General features: G+C 47.1%; 1 protein-coding gene across 20 annotated transcripts in view; it reads left to right on the top strand.

The window, feature by feature from the left end:
• Positions 1-24,203, top strand: part of MACF1 (microtubule actin crosslinking factor 1) — a 519,073-nt gene that overhangs the window by 276,984 nt on the left and 217,886 nt on the right. For 16 of the 20 annotated variants that reach the window (XM_075336189.1, XM_075336201.1, XM_075336203.1 and 13 more), the window contains 12 exons: positions 10,169-10,378; positions 12,093-12,242; positions 12,675-12,908; positions 16,028-16,231; positions 18,160-18,690; positions 18,797-18,973; positions 19,065-19,188; positions 19,468-19,676; positions 20,992-21,309; positions 21,539-21,705; positions 21,785-21,941; positions 23,309-23,426. In XM_075336189.1, the coding sequence (XP_075192304.1) occupies positions 10,169-10,378; positions 12,093-12,242; positions 12,675-12,908; positions 16,028-16,231; positions 18,160-18,690; positions 18,797-18,973; positions 19,065-19,188; positions 19,468-19,676; positions 20,992-21,309; positions 21,539-21,705; positions 21,785-21,941; positions 23,309-23,426 (2,599 nt within the window). The remainder of the gene's footprint in view (positions 1-10,168; positions 10,379-12,092; positions 12,243-12,674; positions 12,909-16,027; positions 16,232-18,159; positions 18,691-18,796; positions 18,974-19,064; positions 19,189-19,467; positions 19,677-20,991; positions 21,310-21,538; positions 21,706-21,784; positions 21,942-23,308; positions 23,427-24,203) is intronic. The other 4 variants (XM_075336196.1, XM_075336199.1, XM_075336200.1 and 1 more) reach the window with 1 other exon arrangement.

A 24,203-nucleotide genomic window follows, 5' to 3' on the forward strand; every position in this document is an offset into this window, starting at 1 on the left:
AGCATGGTTACCAGCGCATCACGTCCCCCACTCGCACGGGAGCCCACACCAGCATACGGCGGCAAGGCCAGCAATGCGAGGGTAAGTGTCGGCTGGGTTGGCGGCGTACGCTGATGTGGGCTCCCGTTGGGGGGGGGGGTTGTACAGTACTCACCTGGGAGCCGTGACCGTGTCAGTTCGGGGAATGCGCGGGAGGGGGGGGGGCAGAGCTAGCGTCCATTGCGTGAGGGGGGCGGGGCGTGGCGTGGCCGAGTTGCCAATGCCTGCAGGGTGCCGGGGCGAGAGGCCAATCTGTGGGGGGGGCGGAGCCTGGGCGAGCGGCTGGCCAATCCGTGTGGGGGCGCAGCCTGGGCGAGCGGCCAATCCGTGTGGGGGGCGGGGCCATGGCGAGCCCAGCGGCCAATCAGCTTTGTGTCACCGGAAGGACACAATGTCACCGGAAGGACACAATTTTGAAGCATGACAGACAGACAGACAGAATAAGGCAATTATATATATAGATTCCTCACATTGACAGTGTCTCCCAAACAAATGTGCTTAGAAACTATTTTATAGTGGTTTTCTCATTGAAAGGATACTCCTGTATGGCCAACTTTTTGTTCAGGACCTGCTTCTACCGTGTTTGTCAAAAAATAATCCCTCCCCCAAAAAGAAGGCCTAGCAGGAATTTTAAGCATTTTCGTTGTAAGGCTTAAATATAAGCCCTATCCTGAAAATAAGCCCTAGTTGCAGTTCAATAATAAAGTGTCCATTCAGTTGAAAAAATTAAAGCATACTGCAGCCACTTCATTATACACAGCGGACACCCCAAGAAGAAAGAAAACCCCTCAATCGTACTCACCAGATGCAGAACCGGAGGGACCTGCGGTGGAATGCACAAACACACACATCAGATCCCACACACATCAGATTGAGCGCACACACACACTCACTCCAGCTCGCACATACATCAGATCTCACACACATCAGATCTCACACACACAATCACACATCAGATCACACACACACACACACACATCAGATCACACACACACACATCAGATCACACACACACACATCAGATCACACACATCAGATCACACACACACACATCAGATCACACACACACACATCAGATCACACACACACACATCAGATCACACACACACACACACACACATCAGATCTCACACACACACACACACACATCAGATCACACACACACACATCAGATCACACACACACACATCAGATCACACACACACACACACATCAGATCACACACACACACATCAGATCACACACACACATCAGATCACACACACACACACACATCAGATCACACACACACACATCAGATCACACACACATCAGATCTCACACACACACATCAGATCTCACACACACACACACACATCAGATCTCACACACACACATCAGATCTCACACACACACATCAGATCGCACACACAAACTCACCACATCCGGCAATACCAATTGCTTGTGGCCGGCAGAGAATTCTGGGACGCAGTGCGGTGGTATGCATAGAGAACCTGCGATGGAATGCATCGATGCGTTCTACCACCGAGTCCTCCATGCATTCCACCGCAGGTTCTCACACTCCACTGCACTGCATCCCATCTTCCTTTGCCTGAAGCAGTCCGTATCACGGATGTGGTGAGTGTGTATGTGATCGTGTGTATGTGATCGTGTGTATGTGATCGTGTGTATGTGATCGTGTGTGTGATCGTGTGTGTGTGTGTGTGCGTGCGTGCGTGCGTGCGTGCGTGCGTGAGATCTGATGTATGCGAGTATGTGGGCCAGAAGCAGGGGAGAACCGCGTGGAGCATACCTGCTGGGAGTGTGCACCGAAGATCACAGGAGGACATGGGAGTCACACAGACGTCCGGCGTCTGGTATGTATGATTCTCCTGGGAAGAGGAGGGGGGGTCTGCTTTTTTTGGGGGTGGGTGAGGGTAAATGTACCCTCAACCGTGTTTCCCCAAGAATATGATGTACCCGAAAATAAGACCTAACGCTTTTTTCGATGCAAAGTATAAGGCTCCTTTCACATTGCAGTTTGCCTTATGTCCACAGGTCCCGTCGGGGCATCCGTCTCTCCCTCACCCCGCAAAGCGTGTTCCGGACGCATGCGCCGGCAGGACCATTCACTGTAATGGAGCACATTGCATTAGTGTGTGCTCTGTTTTGTGCCATTTTTGCACATATACGTTTTCTACAGACGGACACCCGAACGTAGTCGACAACGGACGGGTGTCTGTCTGCAGAAAACGTATATGTGCAAAAATGGCACAAAACAGAGCACACGCTAACGCAATGTGCTCCATTACAGTGAATGGCCCTGCTGGCGCATGCGTCCGGAACACGCTTTGCGGGGTGGGGGAGGGGCGGTTCAGACGGATGCCCTGACTGGGCCTGTGGACGTAAGGCAAAATGCAATGTGAAAGGAGCCTAAGACAGTGACTTATTTTTGGAAAAACACGTTATCTGTTATAACTTGAATTGAGCTGTGCTGTAGTTTCCCTGCACAGCAGATGGATGGGCGAGACTATGGGGCAGTAAGTCCTCTATCAGCCCTGCAGCCCAATTTGAGTATTGGGGGTCGAAGAGGTCAGACCTCACCAATAAAGAGTGTCTAATACATGTATGATTATTACTATAAGTGTATTAAGGGTCCATGGTAGTCCTATTTGTTTTGTTAGGTCCACCGTGCAGCCCATTTTTACATTGACTAAATAAAAGTCTTACCTTTTAAAATGACGGCATGACGTAGCTTTAAATTATTGTACCCTGTTCCCCCGAAAATAAAACACGGTCATATTTTTTTTTTTGCCTCCAAAAAAGAACTAGGTCGTATTTTCAGGGGGGTGTCTTATTCTCGAGGAGACATGGTTGGGGGTAAGTTTACCCCCCACAAAAAGCAGGACCCCCCCCCCCTTTCCAGGATCGTCAATCGTCATGCTTACCAGCCCTGGGCGTCTATATGGCTCTCAGATCTCCCTGTGATCTCCCAGCAGGTGTGCTGCACTCCTCCCCTGCTTTTGGCCGACTTACAAACTTTAGATCACGCGTGCACACACACACACACACACACACACACACACACACACACACACACACACACACACACACCAGGTTCCATATCATTCCTCCCTGTGATTTCTGTGCAGCACGCTGTCCTCCCCTGACTGACACACATACATCAGAACACACACTCGCACATCAGATAGCATACAACACACACACACACACACACTTTTCACATCATTCCTCCCTTTGATCTATGTGAGGCTGTGCTCCCCTGCATCTGACTGACACACATACATCAGAACACAGTCACACATCAAATAGCATACACACACATACACACAGCTTTCCCATCATTCCTCCCTGTGACCTCCAGTGATCGCTCCCAGCAGCTATGTTGCACGCTGTCCTCTGCTTCTTGCCGACACTCACACATCAGACAGCATACACTCACACATCAGACAGCATACACTCACGATATCGCACAGCATACACTCACACACACTCACGATATCGCACATACCGGTACAATCGCGCTGACACACACAACATCCGGAGTTGCCACGTGCTTCCGGCCATGTGATCATCCTGCAGGTCCTGGAAGCTCACTGCAGTGCACAGTGTCGCAGGTCCTTACGCGCGCCGAGAAGCAAGCGATATCGCTGCATGTGGTGAGTGTGTGTATGCAATCTGTAGTGTGTGTGTCTTTGTTCATGTGATCTGGTGAGTGTGTGTGTGTGTGTGTGTATATGTTCCGCCGCAGGACCTTGATATGCTCACCTGCTCCGGCGTCTGGTGAGTATGATCGGGGTCTTCTCTCTAATTTCTTTATGAGGTGACCGCTGTCTATAATGAAGTGTCCTGCAGTATCTTTTAACTTTTTTACCGCTGCATGACACTTCATTATTGACTGCAGCTCGGTCTTATTTTCAGAGGATGTCTTATATTTAAGCCTCCCTGAAAACTCCTGCTAGGTCTTATTTTCTGGGGATGTCTTATTTTCGGGGAAATACGATATGAGGTGGGCTTACTCCTTTTCATAACATTTTGTTGTATTTGAGTTTTCTTTGTCGCTCCATTGGGAGACCCAGACAATTGGGTGTATAGCTTCTGCCTCCGGAGGCCACACAAAGTATTACACTTTTTAAAAAAGTGTAACCCCTCCCCTCTGCCTATACACCCTCCCGTGGATCACGGGCTCCTCAGTTTTATGCTTTGTCTGGAAGGAGGCACACATCCACTCATAAAAAAAAAAAAAAAGATTTCTCATACATAGTATGACGGATGGAAGAAAAGAGGTCCCCTATGGGGTCCCCGGCATGCTCCCTTCTCACCCCACTATGTCGGCGGTGTTGTTAAGGTTGAGGTACCCATTGCGGGTACAAAGGCTGGAGCCACATGCCGTCTCCTTCACCATCCCTTATGCGGCTCTGGGAGAAGTTGGAGCCTCACCGGTCATTCACCTGCTGAGACCGTGCTCCATCCGCAGCCCCTGGTGGAACCTGCTGGACCGGAGCGTTTTCATCCCCAGGGACCGGGCCCTGCACCTTCAAGGTACTCTGTGTCCCCATGGGGGGACGGTACGGGGAGAGAGGTCGCCTTTCTCCCCAGTAGCGCCGTCCGTTGTTTTTTCATCGGACTTCCGCGCCGGCCGTGCCTGCTTGTCGGGCACGGCCTTAAATTTAGTCCCCGGCTTCATCACGGCCTAGTCGCGAAAAATCCCGCCCCTGGGCCTGCTTGTCAGGGGTAAGGGCGGGATCATCTTTGCATGTCTCCCCTCCCCTCTCATTGACCACTATGGGGCCTCCAGATTCCCGCCTTTTGCCGGCGCCGCCCATGGCTCCACTCCCCCCTTGAGAGCTCCGGCGGCCATGTTTGGCATTCTGCCGGTGTATGCTGCAGCTGCACAGCTCTACAGCTCCGGGGGACCCACGACAGGGAATCTGGAGGACACCAGCAGTTGGTTCCCCTAGGGTGCCGTGATTGAGATTATATATATATATATACCCTCAGTGGTCGCTCTCCTAAGGGACACTTATTGCTTACAGCATGTCGTCCACAAGGAGCAAAGCCCCTAAGGCACAGGTTTTTTTTCGCAGCCTGTACCTCTTGTGGGGCTATGTTGCCTGCGGGATCCACCTACCCTCACTGTGATCAATGCTCGACTCCTGTCACGCTTGCTCAGCCGGAGCCTAGGGCACTTGTGGGCCCCTCGGCTCATGTAGATCCCCCTGCTCCTCCTGAGCAGGCTGCAGGGACAGAGTCACCGTCATTGGACTCTTTCGCGGAGAAACTCTCTGTCACTTTCTCAATCCATTGCACAGTCTATGGACAAATGGTCATCTAAGCTCCTTGAGGCATTGCAGTCCAGACCGGGCTCTTCACAGGCCCCGGCCCCTGTTAGTTTGTCTCCTCCAGGGCCTTCTCGGTCCACGCCACAGCGCGCTCCCAGGATAGCCCCTAGGTCCCAGGCGGAGGACTCCTGCCCGGATCGCAGTCCCAGACCGGCTAAGCGGCCTCGCTGGGACTCTTCCCCGGCCTCCTCACGCTGCTCTGGATCTCAGCTTGAGGACTCTCAGGATGACGAGGCGGATGTGGGAGCTCAGGGCTCTGACCCTGACTTCGCCCTCAACCTTGATACCCCTGAGGGGGACGCCTTAGTAAATGATCTTATTTCGTCCATCAACCAGGTGTTGGATCTCTCTCCCCCGCCTCCACCTGTAGAGGAGTCGGCTTCTCAGCAGGAGAAACACCAATTTCGATTCCCCAAACGTACGCGCAATACGTTCTTTGATCACTCTAACTTCAGGGACGCTGTCCAGAAGCCCAGAGCGGTCCCGGACAAGCGTTTTGCTAAAAGGCGCTCTGACACGCGTTATCCCTTTCCACCTGAAGTCGTTAAGGGCTGGGCACACTCACCCAAGGTGGATCCGCCAGTCTCTAGATTGGCTGCTAGGTCCGTTGTGTCTGTTGCCGATGGCTCATCCCTGAAGGATGCCACTGACAGACAGATAGAGCTCTTGGTGAAGTCTATTTATGAGGCCACGGGCGCGTCTTTTGCCCCGGCCTTTGCGGCTGTGTGGGCTCTCCAAGCAATCTCGGCATGTCTGACTGAGATTAATGCTGTCACGCGGAATTCTGCTCCGCATGTGTCTTCCTTGACCTCTCAGGCATCAGCATTTTCGTCCTACGCCATGAACGCCGTCCTGGACTCTGCTAGCCGTACGGCTGTGGCATCCACTAACTCCGTGGCAGTCCGCAGGGCAATGTGGCTGCGCCAATGGAAAGCAGACTCTGCTTCCAAAAGGTTCTTAACTGGTTTGCCTTTTTCTGGCGAACGTTTGTTTGGCGAACGGTTGGATGAGATTATTAAGGAATCCTCGGGACAGGACTCCTCCTTACCCCAGTCCAAACCTAAGAGACCTCAGCAGAGAAAAATCCAATCGAGGTTTCGGTCCTTTCGTCCCTCCGCCAAGCCCCAATCCTCTTCGTCCAACCGGCCGGAGAAAGGCCAGAGGAACTCCTATGTATGGCGGTCCAAGTCACGCCCCCAAAAGGCCGCAGGAGGCACTGCCTCCAAGACGGCCTCCTCATGACTCTCGGCCTCATCTAGCCACATCCTCGGTCTGTGGCAGGCTCTCCCGCTTTGGCGACGCCTGGTGGCCACACGTTCAAGACCGATGGGTGAGAGACATTCTGTCTCATGGTTACAGGATAGAGTTCAGCTCTCGACCTAAGGCTCGTTTTTTCAGAACCTCCCCACCCCCCGCACAGGCCGACGCACTTTTTCAGGCGGTGGACGCTCTAAAGATGGAAGGAGTTGTGATTCCCGTTCCCCTTCAGGAACGTGGTCGCGGATTTTACTCCAACTTGTTCGTGGTGCCAAAAAAGGACGGGTCTTTCCGTCCCGTTCTGGACCTCAAGCTGCTCAACAGACATGTGAGAACCAGACGGTTTCGGATGGAATCTCTCCGCTCGGTCATCGCCTCGATGTCACAAGGAGACTTCCTAGCATCGATCGACATCAAGGATGCTTATCTCCATGTGCCGATCGCACCCGAACATCAACGTTTCCTGCGTTTCGCCATCGGGGATGAACACCTCCAGTTCGTCGCATTGCCCTTCGGCCTGGCGACAGCCCCACGGGTCTTCACCAAAGTCATGGCATCCGTCATGGCGGTCCTGCACTCTCAGGGCCACTCTGTAATCCCATACTTGGACGATCTCCTAGTCAGGGCCCCTTCTCGGGTGGCGTGTTAACGAAGTCTTACCATCACTCTGGCGACTCTCCAGCAGTTCGGGTGGATCATCAATTTCCCGAAATCCAAGTTGACGCCGACTCAATCACTGACTTACCTCGGGATGGAGTTTCATACCCTTCCAGCGTTAGTCAAGCTACCGCGGGACAAACAGCTTTCTCTGCAGGCGGGGGTGCAGTCACTTCTTCGGAGTCAGTCACACCCCTTAAGGCGCCTCATGCACTTCCTGGGGAAGATGGTTGCAGCTATGGAGGCAGTGCCATTCGCGCAATTCCATCTACGGCCACTCCAATGGGACATTCTTCGCAAATGGGACAAGAGTTCGGCTTCCCTCGACAAGAACATCTCTCTTTCACTTGCAACCAAAACATCACTTCAGTGGTGGCTCCTACCCACATCTCTGTCCCGGGGAAAATCCTTCCTTCCCCCAACCTGGGCCGTGGTCACCACGGACGCGAGCCTGTCAGGTTGGGGAGCGGTTTTTCTCCACCACAGGGCTCAAGGAACCTGGACTCCAATAGAATCGTCCCTTCAGATCAATATTCTGGAGATAAGGGCAGTATATCTAGCCCTATTGGCTTTCCATCGGTGGCTGGAGGGCAGGCAGATCCGAATCCAGTCGGACAACGCCACTGCCGTCGCCTACATCAACCACCAAGGCGGCACTCGCAGTCGTCAAGCCTTCCAGGAAGTCGGGCGGATTCTGCAGTGGGTGGAAGTCACAGGCTCCACCATCTCCGCAGTTCACATCCCGGGCGTGGAAAACTGGGAAGCAGATTTTCTCAGTCGTCAGGGCATGGACGCGGGGGAATGGTCTCTTCACCCAGACGTGTTTCGAGAGATCTGTCGCCGCTGGGGAACGCCGGACGTCGATCTCATGGCGTCACGACACAACAACAAGGTCCCGGCCTTCATGGCACGGTCTCAGGATCACAGAGTTCTGGCAGCGGACGCTCTGGTCCAGGATTGGTCGCAGTTTCGACTGCCATATGTGTTTCCCCCTCTGGCGATGCTGCCCAGAGTAATACGCAAGATCCGGTCCGACTGCCGTCGCGCCATTCTCGTCGCTCCAGACTGGCCGAGGCGGTCGTGGTATCCGGATCTGTGGCATCTCACGGTGGGTCAACCGTGGGCGCTTCCAGACCGCCCAGACTTGCTGTCACAAGGGCCGTTTTTCCATCTGAATTCTGTGGCCCTCAACCTGACTGTGTGGCCATTGGGTCCTGGCTCCTAGCGTCTTCAGGGTTATCTCAGGATGTCATTGCCACCATGAGACAAGCCAGGAAGCCTACGTCCGCCAAAATCTATTACAGGTCTTGGCAAATCTTCTTATCCTGGTGCTCTGATAACGGTTTTCCTCCATGGCCGTTTGCTTTACCCACATTTCTTTCATTCCTACAATCTGGAATGGACAAGGGTTTGTCCCTCGGCTCTCTCAAGGGCCAAGTGTCGGCGCTCTCCGTGTTTTTTCAAAAGCGTCTAGCCAGGCTTCCGCAGGTCCGCACGTTCCTGCAGGGGGTTTGCCACATGGTCCCACCTTACAAACGTCCGTTGGAACCTTGGGATCTTAACAGGGTTCTGACAGCTCTTCAAAAGCCGCCTTTTGAGCCGCTGCGGGATGTCTCTCTCTGCCGTCTTTCTCAGAAGGTGGCCTTCCTGGTGGCGGTCAAATCACTTCGGAGAGTGTCTGAGCTTGCAGCGCTGTCATGCAAAGCCCCCTTCCTGGTTTTTCACCAGGATAAGGTGGTTCTGCGTCCTGTCCCGGAATTTCTCCCTAAGGTGGTATCCCCTTTTCATCTAAATCAGGATATCTCCTTGCCTTCCTTTTGCCCTAATCCAATTCACCAGTGTGAAAAGGATTTGCACTCTTTGGATCTAGTGAGAGCACTCCGGTTCTACGTGTCTCGCACGGCGCCCCTGCGCCGTTCAGACGCGCTTTTGTCCTTGTCGCTGGCCAGCGTAAGGGCTCTCAGGCCTCCAAGTCAACCTTGGCTCGGTGGATCAAGGAACCGATTCTCGAGGCCTACCGTTCTTCTGGGCTTCCACTTCCTTCAGGGTTGAAAGCCCATTCTACCAGAGCCGTAGGTGCGTCCTGGGCTTTGCGGCACCGGGCGACGGCTCAGCAGGTGTGTCAGGCAGCTACGTGGTCTAGTCTGCACACTTTCACGAAGCACTATCAAGTGCATGCCTATGCTTCGGCAGACGCCAGTCTAGGTAGGCGAGTCCTCCAGGCGGCGTTTGCCCACCTGTAAGAGGGGGCCGTTTTCGGCTCCTTTTATTGAGGTATTCTTTTACCCACCCAGGGACTGCTCTTGGACGTCCCAATTGTCTGGGTCTCCCAATGGAGCGACAAAAAAAAAGGGAATTTTGTTTACTTACCGTAAATTCCTTTTCTTCTAGCTCCTATTGGGAGACCCAGCACCCGCCCCTGTTCCCTTCGGGCTGGTTGTTCTTTTGTGTACACATGTTGTTCATGTTGAATTGTTCTTTTGGTTCATGGTTTTCAGTTCTCCGAACATCCTTCGGATTGAATTTACCCTAGACCAATTTATAAGTTTTCTCCTTCCTGCTTTTGCACCAAAACTGAGGAGCCCGTGATCCACGGGAGGGTGTATAGGCAGAGGGGAGGGGTTACACTTTTTAAAGTGTAATACTTTGTGTGGCCTCCAGAGGCAGAAGTTATACACCCAATTGTCTGGGTCTCCCAATAGGAGCTAGAAGAAAAGGAATTTACGGTAAGTAAACAAAATTCCCTTTTTTATCACCTATAGATATTATGTGCTTTCATTCAGCTTTTTTTTTTTACCATTAGTTGATTATTAATACGTGCACTTTGTGAGATGATAAATGGCCCTCAATGACCCCCCTTTCTTTTATTCTAGAATTTGAAGAAACCGGTGGCAGACATCAGGGTTGATCTAGAGAACATTGCCTATGACGTCCAGCTCTTTATTTCTGAGCAAGCTCAAGATTTGTCACCACAACAAAGTCGCACATTGCTTCGTCTTCTGAACGAGCTGCAGAAATCTTTTCGGGAGACTTCGGAAAGATTGTTAGCTCAGAAAGAAGTTCTGCAGTTCCGTGAACGACAGGTGAAATCCAGCATGAGTCCTAAGCTTGTAGAGCATGTTTGCTTACCTGTCATACACCGCTTACCAGCTAAACATAGGCCTCAATAGGATGATCCCAGGGTGGAAACAAGTGCTTTAGATTCTAATATTTTGTCAAATCTCTTGAAATATTTTATTGAAATTTTGTCTAATGTTGATTGTGATTTGTTACCCCATAATTAACTTTAAAATTCCACACAGTAGGGTCTGCTGTGCCTGCTATGTTGCATAGCCAGTCTTGTCTAACAGCAGCAGCCAGAGCTGAGCTCCAATCACTGCTGTTAACCATGTATATGCCACTGTCAGTCTCTGAAAGCAGTGTCTACATTTAGCATGTGACAATGCTTGTACGCACTGGCTGCCTTGGGCTTAGGAGACCAAGATTTTACTGTGGTACTGCAGTATATAGTATAGTCGATCAGATGTTTGTAGGTTCAAGTGCCTTAAGTGCAGTAAACAATAAAGTGGAAAAAGTTAACAAGCTAAACATTTATTTTTTTTATTTTATTTTTTTTATAACATATACAAATTTGAATCAGTTTCTCCTTTTTCCTTGATTAAAAAAATCCAGTCAAATTTATCAAACTATAAAATTATTTAAACCGATTGGTAAGCACCGTAACAAGAAAAAAAAATATCAAAATAGCGGAATTGCACTGCTACTAAAAGTGATCGAAACGTCTTTTGTACCCCAAATGGCTACCGATGCAACAGTTAGTTTGCTACGTAAAACACAAGTCCTCACACAGCTCAATCAACGGAAAAATAAAAATGATACAGGTCTTGTAAAATGGAAACAAGCCAGTTATTATTATTATTATTTATTTATTTATTTTATCTATTTATTTTTTCTATTTATTTTTTAAAAAATTTATTTCTTTACCTCTTAAATTGTACCAAACTGTAGTCTCATGATTCAGAGACAATTTTACCCCAGAATGGACGCTGTAAAAGCAAAACTCAAATTTTGAAATGGCTTCTTGTTTTTTTCTCTTACTACACTGGGAATTATTTCCAGTTTTCCTGTACATTGAATGTTAAACTGAATAATGTCCTTCAAACTAAATTTTGTCCCACAAAAAAGAAGCCCCCATTCAGCTATGTCAATGGAAAAAAAAATGTGTCCAGTCCTACAGTGGCTAGAGTTCAGTTCCGATCCATGTCATTTATGCATCATTCTTCACAAGATTAGATTTCTAGACCATAATTTTGTATTAAATTGTAATTTTTCAGTATATCCTCTTAGCTGTAGTCGGTTCTAACGCCACTATGACATACCAAGTATTTTTTTTTCTGTAGCAAGTAAAGGTGCAGGCCGTCACTAGTTGCTGTTTTATCCATGTTCGTTTGCCGTATTAACCTCGTCCATACGTTGCCTGATTTGTGCGTGTTTAACCTCTTGTTTGCTTTGCTTTTCCAGGTCTCTCCTCTAACAATGAAGGATTTCCTGCTCAGTCTGATACTGTTGTTAACACCAATATCCTCTGTATGGTTACTTGTTTGGCTAGGGTAGTTGGCCTCTTATTAAAGGGACACATCGTGCTCATGTAGTAGACAGGGACATGTAGATGAGAGACAAACGCTCCATACAGATTCTAGCAGACACGGACTGTAATGCTGGGATCTGCATGCCTCAGTCTCTGTTATCAGTCATTTCGGATATGTTGGTACAATCATCATCTTTATTTCCGTGCAGACTCTTCAGGAGCAGCAGGTGGTGTGTGCCCAGGAACTCGAAGGCTTGAGCTCATGGGCTAAACAAATAGAAAAAGCTGTGAACGATCACCAGACTAATGCCAGCTCCCAGGACCTCTCTAATCTTCAGGATCAATACCAGAGCATGCAGGTAATGTATCAATCGAGCTCATTTTAAAATTTCCCTTGATTTTGTTAGTATGATGTGTTGAGCACGAGCACATTAATTGGAGAGCAGCATTATGGAGAGGGAGAGACCCCAGTGTTGTCACTTACTGGACTGATAAGGGTAGGTTTGATAAAACCATAGTTTTATCAGCAGGACATTATCATCTAGAGGACTAGTAAACCTACTACCATGTAGTCCATCTTAATGAGCTCTAATTAGCAGCTTTGTGCATGGAAAGCTGGCAATCAGTGGAGTGAGTGGGGTTATACAGACTTTAACATTCAGAGAACTGGTAGATTTAGAATCCGGGTCTCTGCCCACACATCATACTGATCTCAGATGGGGTAGAAGAAACCTGGTGACAGATCCCCCTACAAGAATTCTTTAATTTTTGTATTCCTTTTTCTCAAAAAGAAACTCCATAAGGATGTCCAGGCTGGGGCGAACCAATTTTTAAGCGCTATCAAAGCAGCAGAGAACTTCCTTGAACAGAACAGAAACAAAATGAATCCTGAAGAGCTAGAGGCCTTCCAAAGGAAGTTGCAGAAGGCGAAGGAACAGTATCAGTCTGTGGTTGAAAAAACAGGGGAGACCGAAAAGCAGCTGGAATCTGCCGTGAGCACCGCAGTCTTAGAGGAAACCAAAAAGGTATCACATTGAGTCATTTATTTGTGATGACTTGTTTAGGGTATGGGGCAAATATATAAGCTGAGCATACTCGTGGTCAGGCTTTGTTCACATCAGTGTTCATGGTTCCAAAAATAGCGGACACAGTGGTGCAGCCTGCTGCTCTATGTTGGCCTGTAAAGTGTTGGACATGACAGAAACCAGACAATCCCTATTATAGTCAGCTGGGTCCGGCTAGCGCTGCTGATCTATATATATAATTGCATTATTCTGTCTGTCTGTCTGTCTGTCTGTCTGTCTGTCTGTCTGTCTGTCTGTCTGTCTGTCTGTCTGTCTGTCTGTCTGTCTTGCTTTAAAATTGTGTCCTTACGGTGACAACCAGCGGATTGGCCGCCGGGCTCGGCATGGCCACGCCCCCCCCCCCGCGCACGGATTGGCCGCTCGGCTCGCCCTGGCCCCGCTCCCCCCATGAATTGGCCGCTCGTCCCAGCCCCCTGCACGCATTGGACGCTTGGCCAGGCCCCGCCCCCTCACGCATTGGATGCTCGCCCTGGCCCCGTCCCCCCGCACGCATTCCCCGAACCCACACGGAGACGCCCGACACCCAGGTGACTGCTGGAGCACCTGAAGCCCATACCGCAAGACAAAGTGGAGAAAAGCCACTAGCTTACCCCGCCTCCTGACACACGTGTGCCGGAGCCGGCGTAGGCTGGTATCCATAGTACACATTGGGTAACTATAGAAACCGCTTTCCTTAGTTACCGATGTGTAAGATGGTTACTAGCTTACCCCGGCTCCCGGGACACGTCAGCACTGTCGCTTACCTTTTCTCCACTTTGTTGCATTCGGCGCGCTCCCTTGCACTGTGTACACTACAGTTGCCGCGCGACAACCTCCGATCACGTGTTGTCATGTGACCAGGAAGTTGCGGCGCAGCCACTGTCCTGTACAATGTACGGCTGCCTTCAGACGTCCGTGTCACACATACCACACATGCATGTATATATATACACACACACACACACATAGCAGACACACATGGATACACCGACGCATACACACATAGCACACATGCATGTATACACACACACTGAGCACATATACACACATAGCAGACACACATGGATACACTGGGCGCATACACACAGCGCACATGCATGTATACACACACACACACAGCAGACACACATGGATACACCGGGCGTATACACACAGCGCATATGCATGTATATACACACACACACAGCAGACACACATGGATACACCGAGCGCATACACACAGCGCACATGCATGTATACACACACACACTGAGCACATATACACACATAGCAGACACACATAGATACACCGAGCGGATACACACATAGCGCACATGCATGTATACACACACAGCAGACACACATGGATACACCGAGCGCATACACACAGCGCACATGCGTGTATACACACACACACACTGAGCACATATACACACATAGCAGACACACGTAGATACACCGAGCGCATACACACATAGCGCACATGCATGTATATACACACACACACAGCAGACACACATGGATACACCGAGCGTATACACACATAGCGCACATGTACACACACACACACACACACACACACACACACACACACACACATAGCGCACATACTCTGCTGTACACTCACCCAGCGATGCGGTCCCCGGCACTGAAGTCCCCAGCGCTGTTCCTGCTTCCAGCTCCTCAGGGCACTGAATATTCAGTGAGTATAATGAGCGTCAATAAGGAGCGGGAGGCAGCAGAGCCGGAGACAGCATCGCTGAAGAGAAGTAAATGGAGAATATTTTTATTAAAAAGACCCATATTTTCTCTGGTATGTTTTACACTGATGTCGCACGGATCACATCAGTATGCCATCCGTGTGACATCCGTGCTGCCGAAGATACCTGCGTGTGTGCGTGCGGGGTCATGAAAAGTCACACGGTCCGTGTGCAAACATGGACATGTGAAGCACATCATAGAATAACATGGGTACGTGTGACATCCGTGTTACAAAACGCATGTCACACGTACCTAAAACACGGACGTCTGAAACCAGCCTACAGGAGCGCGCAGCATCCGACAAAGTCAAGAAAAGCCGGATGTGTGAAACCACTAGCTTACCCCGGCTCCCGGCACACGTGTGCCTGAGCCGGCGTACGCTGGTAACCATGGTACACATCGGGTAACTATAGAAACCGCTTTGCTTAGTTACCCAATGTGTAACATGGTTACTAGCTTACCCCGACTCTCGGCACACGTGTGCCGGAGCCGGCGTACGCTGTTAACCAGTGTACACATTGGGTAACTATGGAAACCACTTTGCATAGTTACCCGATGTGTACCATGGTTACTAGCTTAACCCGGCTCCCTGCCCATTCAGATCATTGGTCTCCCACTGTCAAACATACCGATGCGTGCTGCACAGCAGGAGACCAACAAGCAAAAAATAAACCAGCACTGTCGCTTTGCATAGTTACCCAATGTGTACCATGGTTATCAGCTTACCGACGTACGCTGGTAACAAATGGTACACAATCCTGTAACTATGGAAAGCGCTTTCGTTAGTTACCCAATGTGTACCATGGTTACCACTTTACCCCTGGCTCCCGACACATGTGTGCTTGAGCCGGCGTACGCTGGTAACCATGGTACACATCGGGTAACTAAGCAAAGCGCTTTGCATAGTTACCCAAGGTTACCAGTGTACGCCGGCTCCCTGCCCATTCAGATCGTTGGTCTCTCACTGTCAAATACGCCGATGCGTGCTTCACAGCGGGAGACCAACGAGCAAGAAATGAACCATCATTATTCAAGACTTGCTGATTATATTATTATTCAATCTGATACCCTACATACACATTCTAGACTACCCGATACGTTAGAATCGGGCAACCTTCTAGTATAACATAAACATGTTACTTCCGAGTTTCTGTTCACTTATGGGAATCAAAAAATGCAGATGTGATTAGCGCCTTAGATTATTGTTGGCTCACAGCCATGGTTTATACACGCTTTCTGGCCACCGGTTTTCTACCTTTTATGTTGAAATGTTGTATTTTTTTTCTAGATGTTAGAGTTATATGTGTGATTTTTACCTTTGAATTCTCCCTTTTTGTTAGTCTAAAACCGCTGAAGAACTGAAGGAAAATCTGGGAAAGATTGAGTCTCTCCTGTGTCAGGTACTTCCTTCTATCCCAAATAAAAGCACCCAGCAGAAAGTCAGCGTTACCGATGGCAAAGATCCCGGGAAGAAAGCCTTGTCCGCTGTATCTCCTCCTGAAGACGCTGCTGACATTATTAACGACTTGTATGAAAGAAAAAAGGTGAGTGCCTGAATAGATATGAATCCTGTAAAAAGTAACTAAACTTCTGTAATTATTTGTCATATGTCCGTAAGATGGATGGGGGTCTGGTCCAGGGACTGCCACCGGTCACTCAAAACAAAAAACCCCACACTCGATAGGTGAGCAGCCCAGGAGGCAGGAGCGCACAGCTGCTGGAGGGGCATGCACACAGCCCGGGACACAGATTTAATGGAAAGCTTAGGTTGTCTACGCTTTCTATTGAATCCATACTCCAGGTAGGAGCAGTGTTCTTCAGTCGCATATTTCGAAGGCTAAATTGAGTGATAAGTGGAGGTCTCAAAGTCCGGCCCCTACTATTCTGCTTGTGATTTATATGTGTAAGTAAATATGAAAAAAAGCTTTAAAGGGAACCTGTCAGGTCTCCTATGCCCTACAACCCAGCAGCATATGTACCTGTATCCCTAAATTCCCTGTATTCCCCTTTTATAATGCTATTCACTAGTATGAATGTTTGTGGGGGTTTTTTGTTTTGTTTTTTAAAAAAAAACAAAAAACAACTTCTAAACCTTGCTTTCCCTATGCTAATTAGGGCCTTTAACTAGTCGTAGGGGCATTCGTTTCCCTAGACTAGTTGGCCCGCTTTCCATGTTATCACACCATTTAATAGGAACAGAGGAACTAAGCTGCTGTCAGATGCTTTTGGGAACAGCTTATCTCAGTTGAGAACAAAAGGATTGGGTGTTGAAATTCATCATGCAAGTTGATAGGTCTCCATCCGTACACATTAGTCAGTAAGGCCCCTTTCACACATCAGTTTTTTGCCATCAGTCACAATCCGTTTTTTTCTCATTGACTTGTATTTGCAACACGTTTCGTACGACGGATCCATCTAAAAGCATCTTTCTCTCTTTCTTTCTCTCTTTCTTTCTCTCTTTCTTTCTCTCTTTCTTTCTCTCTTTCTTTCTCTCTTTCTTTCTCTCTTTCTTTCTCTTTCTTTCTCTCTTTCTTTCTCTTTCTTTCTCTCTTTCTTTCTCTTTCTTTCTCTCTTTCTCTCTCTCTCTCTCTCTCTCCCTCTTTCTTTCTCTCTCTCTCTCTCCCTCTCTCCCTCTCTTTCTTCCTCTTTCTCTTTCTCTCTTTCACTCTCTCTCTCTTTCTCTCTCTCTTTTTCTCTCTTTATCCCTCTCTTTCTCCCTCTTTCTCTCTCTCCCTCTCTCTGTCCCTCTTTCTCGCTCTTTCTCTCTCTCTCTCTCTCTCTTTGTCCCTCTTTCTCCCTCTCTCTCTCACTCCCCCTCTCTTTTTCTCTCTCTCTCTTTCTCTCTCTTTCTCCCTCTTTCTTTCTCTCTTTCTCAGTCTCGCAGGTATCCTTCACAAAACGGATTATGACTAATAGCAAAAAACTGATGTGTGAAAGAGGCCTACGTCTCATTAACATTGACAACTTTTCTCTAAATCCCCCCTATACACATTCAACGAACATCGGCCAATTACACCAATATCAAAAAGTTATCAAAAAGTTCAACTGACTTTTTAATGTGATTGAGGGGCCCTGACAGATGATTGTCGTGTGAGATAAGGATCGGGATGTCCGATGTTGGACTTGTGATCCTTTTGTTCTCTAGAGACCTTTTGAGAGCAAGTACTCCGATGTATGGAGAGCTTAATGCGAATGGGCAACTTTAGCTAACCGTTATTACAGTGTGATCTCTCTTAGTGTGAGGGACCCCTTACCGCCACTGCCAAATAGACCCAGGTAAGTGTCAGACTGCTGAAAGATACCAACCTTTGCTCCAGAATAGAGGCCGGGTGTAAAGAATCGCAGGGACAATACTTTCAGGTCGATTTTAATTTTTGTTATTATCGGTTACTCGAAGCTAGGTGGGGTTAATGTTTTGACAGTAAGTCATTATTACATTTCTTCTCTATTTCCTATGTTTCTTCAATTGTAGACTCAGCACCAAGAAATGTTAGCCAAACAACAAAACTTCATCTTGACCATACAATCAGCCCAAGATTTCTTAGATAAACATGGTAGTACGTTATCCCCTGAGGAGAGAGAGCGGTTGCAGAACCAGCTGGCACGTCTGAAGGAGGAGTACGCTACCTCATTATCTCAAGCCCAGTTACAACTGAAACATTCCCAAAGCCTTCGTGATGACCTGCAAAACTTCATTCATGACTATGGGGAGTTTGAGAACTGGCTTCATCAGAGTGAGAAAGAATTGGACAACATGCAGAACGGGGAAGCGGACTTTACAGCATTGCATGACTTACTACAGCGGCAAGGAGATTTTTCTGAAGATGTGATTTCACATAAAGGAGATCTGCGATACATTACCATTGCAGGCCATAAAGTCATTGATGCAGAAAAGGCAGCTGCGGAACAGTGCACTGAAGATATGGAGGTGCAAGTGGCCGGAGCTTTGGTGAAAAATAAACTTGAAGATGCTTCAAAAAGATACAGTGCCTTGCATTCAAAGGTAATCAGCAATGATGCGAAGAGTGCTCTGTGTTCTGTAATATACTCATTCTTTTCCCACAGAAATAATAGCTATGTCCTTACATCCCATATTTGGTTGATTGCAGTGCTCCAAGCTGGGAACTCATTTAAATTCCTTATTGAGCCGGTACCAGCAGTTCCAAGAAGGCTCAGATGCAGCAGTAATCTGGCTGCAGAACGCGGAGTCAGCGGCGGCAAAGTTACTTTCAGAACCAGTAGCATCGGATCCAGCAGCTCTGCAGTCACAATTGGAGAAAGCAAAAGTAAATATGTTATCTGGTGCAGTTATCAATGCAAATAAATGAGGTCTGATGCGGTATCTGAGACTGAATCTCTAAAAATTGGGGTTTTTAGAGCATGCAGGGTGAAATCGCAGAGCATCAAGTACAAGTGGAGAAAGTCCATAAGGCTGTACGTGGCCTTCAGGAAATCCAGGGAGATCCTTTGCCAGACTGCAAGAAGATCCAGGCAAAAGCTGGTGAGTGGAAATGTCACAGTGTAAGTAGACTCTGTTACACAGGTACAAACCCGTGTAAGAATGAAGCTTATATCTCTGTAAATCCAGATGGATCATCCACTCCTGTGCCCTGAGTTCCAAACACATTGGTGTGTGAGGGTACCATAGTAAAGGAGCTGACGTTGTACGCTCAGTGAAAACATCTCTATCAGAGCAGCTTGTATCTCCACGACAGATTCTATTGTACTCCTCGGTAACTGTGATCCGTATGTTAATATGTATTCATGTGTATCCTCATAGATTCTATTGAAAGCAGATTCCAGGATCTCTCCAGCAAGATGTCTGCTCACTCCGATTTGCTGCAGAAGTCGGTAGCCCAGTCTCAGAGTGTTCAGGAAGGCCTGGATCACCTCTTGCACTGGTTGGAGGGAATTGAGAAGAATCAAGAGAGACAAAAACAGTCATCTATGTCCTCCACATCAATTCAGGAAGCTCTGGCTCAAAACATGGTAAGGCCAATTCTTGATCTGTGACCGTTTCTAATCTGTTCTTACAACGGGCAACAGTGATGTAGTCCTCATGAATTATAGAAGTCTCTTCTTTCCAATACTAAAGCTTATAGTCAAACACAATGCTGTTGTCCACTATATTGTTTTAAGGTGTGACCACAGGTCACACATCTATTCATAACCAGATAACAATCACTAGTTTATCATATCATTGGGGCAGTGGTAAAGAAAACACAGCAGCCAGAACAAAAATCAGCGCAGTCATACGTCATAATCTGTAACCGCTCTTACAGCTATGGCACAATTCCCCTGACGTTACCCTTATTTCCCTGAGGAACGTAGTAAACTAGTCTGAAAAGTTGCTTCTTTTATCTCATTAGGAATAGTTGACTTTGAATATCTGGAGTTTGTCATATGTACATACAAATGGGTAAATAAATAGGCATATATCTGTATATCTGTATATAGTACAATTCATATATATATATATATATAATGTGTTGATAACCTCACAGAATTCCTTTTGCCAATATTGTAGCCTTCAGAAAAAAAAAACCAACTTTATAGTCTGACACTTAAGTTACTTTCACACATCAGTTTTTTGGCATCAGGCACAATCCAGTGTGTGCCTGATGTAACGGATCCGGCGCAGAATATGCAAAAACTGATGCACCGGATCCTTTTTTTTTTATGGATCCGGTATACTGGATCCGTCAAAAAACGGATCTGGTGCATCCGTTTTTGCATCCGTATCGTCCGTTTTTTTACAATAAATTGGAGAATGCACAGTTTAAAAAAAAACTGATCCGGCGGCCGCATCCGGTTTTTGCCGCATTACGCCGGATCCGGCGTCTATCGGCTTCAATTGTAAATCACGCCGGATCCAACGCAATGCAGTTTCTTGTCAGAGACAAAAAATGTTACAAGAGACGTTCCATCCGGCCACCGCATTAACCAATTACGCCAGATCTGGCAAAAGCCGGATGCAACGCAAGGCCATCCAGCACAATCTGGGGCTAATACAAATCAATGGGGATAAAACAGATCCGGCGCCGGATCCGTTTTATCCGTTTTTTTCCGAATTGTGCCTGATGGAAAAAAACTGATGTGTGAAAGTAGCCTTAGCAGATCTTTTTACAATGTGGGCTTTTAAACCTCACTCCCCATTCCCCTAATGCCCATCACTAAAGTCTATGTATAAGTCGTCTCCATCTCACAGCATTTTTATGTCCAGCAGCATTCCAAAGATCATTGTAAAAATATTTTGGTACAAAGTTGTCGAAAACCATTGTGAATATTATTTTTTTTTTTTCAGAAATTAAGACAGGACATTGGCGGTAGAAGGGGAAGCCTAGATGCCACCGGTGAAATGGTAGTGAAGTTCATGGAGACAGCAGACAAGGCAGCAGCAGCAACCCTTCAGACCAAGCTGTCTGACGTCACCGCACGGTTTGATAAAGTGTGTCAGCAGCAGATCCTACAAGAGACTGCCCTGAAAGAGGTCCTGCCAAAAGTGGAAAGATATGAGCACATCTCTGAGGCTCTACTAGAATTTAAAGATACAAAGTCACAGCTGCTTGCATCAGGAAACCAGCCGGATAGAGACATTGCTCAGTTTTCAGAGCAAATCCAGGTTTGTATTAGGTTGTTTTTTGTTTTTTTGTTTTTTTTTTTTATTATTTTGTGCGTTTTAATCCCAATGTAAGACGTAACTCACACAGCAGTACTTTGGGTAGTATTTAATCAGCGTTTGTTAGACAAAGCAGCAGTGTCTCATACCGAAAAAAAGGTACAACTGAAAGATTTTGTTTTTGTTGTTTAAATATTCCCATTATTATTTCTTCTATCACTTTTCATGGTAGGATTTGAATGTAGAAATAAAGCAACAGGAACAGCAACTGGATACTCTTGAACATCTGGTGAAGGATCTGAGCTCCTGCCCTTTGCTTATCGATACATCTGAGCACTTACAGAAGGTTCAGACCCTGAAGAAGGCTTTTCAGGATCTCCAGGAGGCAGCAAGAGAAAGGTACTTATTTTACATGTAGTTCAGTGTTTATGGTTTTCTTCATATTGACTGTGTTTAAGCAACTTTTATTCTGCATCAGACAACGGGATGCGACATCTTGCCAGGAAGAGCTGGAAGAGTTCAAGAGACTGGTTGGTAGTATGAGGAAGTGGCTAAAAGATGGTGAAGACAGTGTGCCATCCTGCGAAGGTTCTCATGGATCGCTTGAATTACAGATCTTACTACAGCAAGTCCAGGTAATCCATGTGAAATAATATAATTTATAGTTAAAGCAGTACTCCAAGTGTATTCTGTTGGTTTTTTAATTTTACCGATGGAGTGGTGCTTCTAATCGAAGTTCCTTGACCTACTCTATCCTCACCTGCTGCTATCTGCACCTTCTATCTGCACCACTACAGTTGGTCATCTGTAGTTTGTGACCTGCCGGTTTGCTGCAGTGTTTCATGGAGCACACTTGAGGTCACTCCTTCAGTTGAACTCTATGAGAGCCTCGTTCTGTTCTCATTTGGCACTCATAGACTTGCAGAGATTGTGACATAACTTCTCACTTCTAGCCAGCGAGAAGTTGTAGTCACAAGATGGCTTTCGGGACTGTTGCAGCATCGCTAAAACGTGAAGTTGCCGGAGGGTAAGAGTATAAGAGTATGGGCAGGAACCTAGATTAATAGCACCACTTCAACGCTGAGAAAAAAAAACCCAAAAACACTGGAGTGATGCTTTACATTAATAAGTCCTGCCATGAACTTTTACCATTTTAATAGTCTTATGTGCAACAATTTCTCTCTTGTAATATGTTATAAACAAACTAGAACATCAAGAATTGGTCAGATTACATTCAGATTCTCAGAGAGTTCTGGTTATATATTTTCTATTATTACTGTGTGTTCAGAACCACTACCAATCGACAAGTAATGCCTTATCTTAGTGGGTGATATGCTATCCCTTGATACAGGAATATCCACTTTTGGAAAAATGTCTGAGCAATAATATAAGGGTTCATGGTGAACCTATTTAGATACTGACTGTATCTGCTGCTAGGAAATTTGTGTATATGGTATGATTAGCATTAATTAGCCATCATATGGCTCATTTTGAAGACTACAAGTAAATAAATGATCAAATTACTAAGGTTATCCCATGGATGTGTTTATATTCTAAAGGCCACGTCTCACTAAGCGACATCGCTAGCGAGATCGCTGCTGAGTCACATTTTTTGTGACGCAACAGCGATGTTGCTAGCGATATCGCTGTGTGAGACATCCAACAACGACCTGGCCCCTGCTGTGAGGTCGCCGGTTGTTGCTGAATGTCCTGGACCATTTTCTTCAAAGGCGATGTCCTGCTGGGCAGGACTCATCGCTATGTTTGACACTGTGTGACAGGGTCCCAATGACAGCAGAGATCATTATACAGGTTGCTACTGCGTCGTTGGTAAGGTCTGACTGTGTGACCTCTCACCAGCGACTTACCAGCGATCCTTATCAGGAAGTATTGTTGTCGGGATCGCTGGTAAGTCGTTGTTTGTGACTGGGCCTTAACTCCATACACTTGTAAACTGCTAGATGAGGTTGATATCACCATAATTTTGGGTTTATCTTTACAGGATATCTTAAAAGAATGGAAAATAAAGGGTCCTCAAGTGGAAATCATTACACAAAAGGGATCTGAATTGGAGAGCAGGATTATGGAGATAACGGCATCAGAAAGCCAACTTCAGAGAGGTAAGCTGAGATATTGTCTTTTTGGTCTTCACACTTTTATTGAACTTCCTCGTTTCTTTCACTCCTCCATACCCATGGGTTTCTTTTGCCAGAATTTAACCTTCAACTTTCCTTTTGCCAATGTTTGTGCTCCAGCCTTTCTACCTGTGCCTTTATGTAATGCAGGTATAGGACATCAGAATTGATTCTAATTCTAAGATATGGCAAGTTTTTGGAATGTCTTGTAACATATTCCACTATTCTTAAAGGGTTTATTCCCAAAATCACAGTATGGTTTTATAATAATGTACACATTTATTAATCAGTATAACTCCTTTTTAAATCTGCACCGTTTGCACATATTATCCTATAAAGGATGCCCTTACAGGCTCTATTTACCCCTCATTTTCCTAGGAATTGTCCTGTAATTTCAGGGGCCCTGGTTAAACCTGCACAGTGCAGACCGCAAAACTGAGCTCCTACTGTGAGGGATGATGTTATGGAATGGAGCGGAGCCTGATTAATTTCAGTGCAGAGCTCATACTAGGAATCATCGGTATGCCTGTGTGCTTGTAAAGTAAAAGATATTCTGAAGGATGGGGCTTTTATATATAGGAACTGAGTGAAGTAATACTGTACAGGATGAGGCTGTGTATAGAGGTAATGAAAAGAGTGATGGGGCTCTGTATAAGGCTGGCTGAAAGGAGTGACATACTGCATAATGGGGCTGTATGCAGAGGTTTGAGGAGTGATATACTTTAGGATGGGAATGCATACAGAGGTGACAAACATGAGAGA

This window comes from Anomaloglossus baeobatrachus, chromosome 2, assembly GCF_048569485.1.
Source record: "Anomaloglossus baeobatrachus isolate aAnoBae1 chromosome 2, aAnoBae1.hap1, whole genome shotgun sequence".
NCBI lineage: Eukaryota > Metazoa > Chordata > Amphibia > Anura > Aromobatidae > Anomaloglossus > Anomaloglossus baeobatrachus.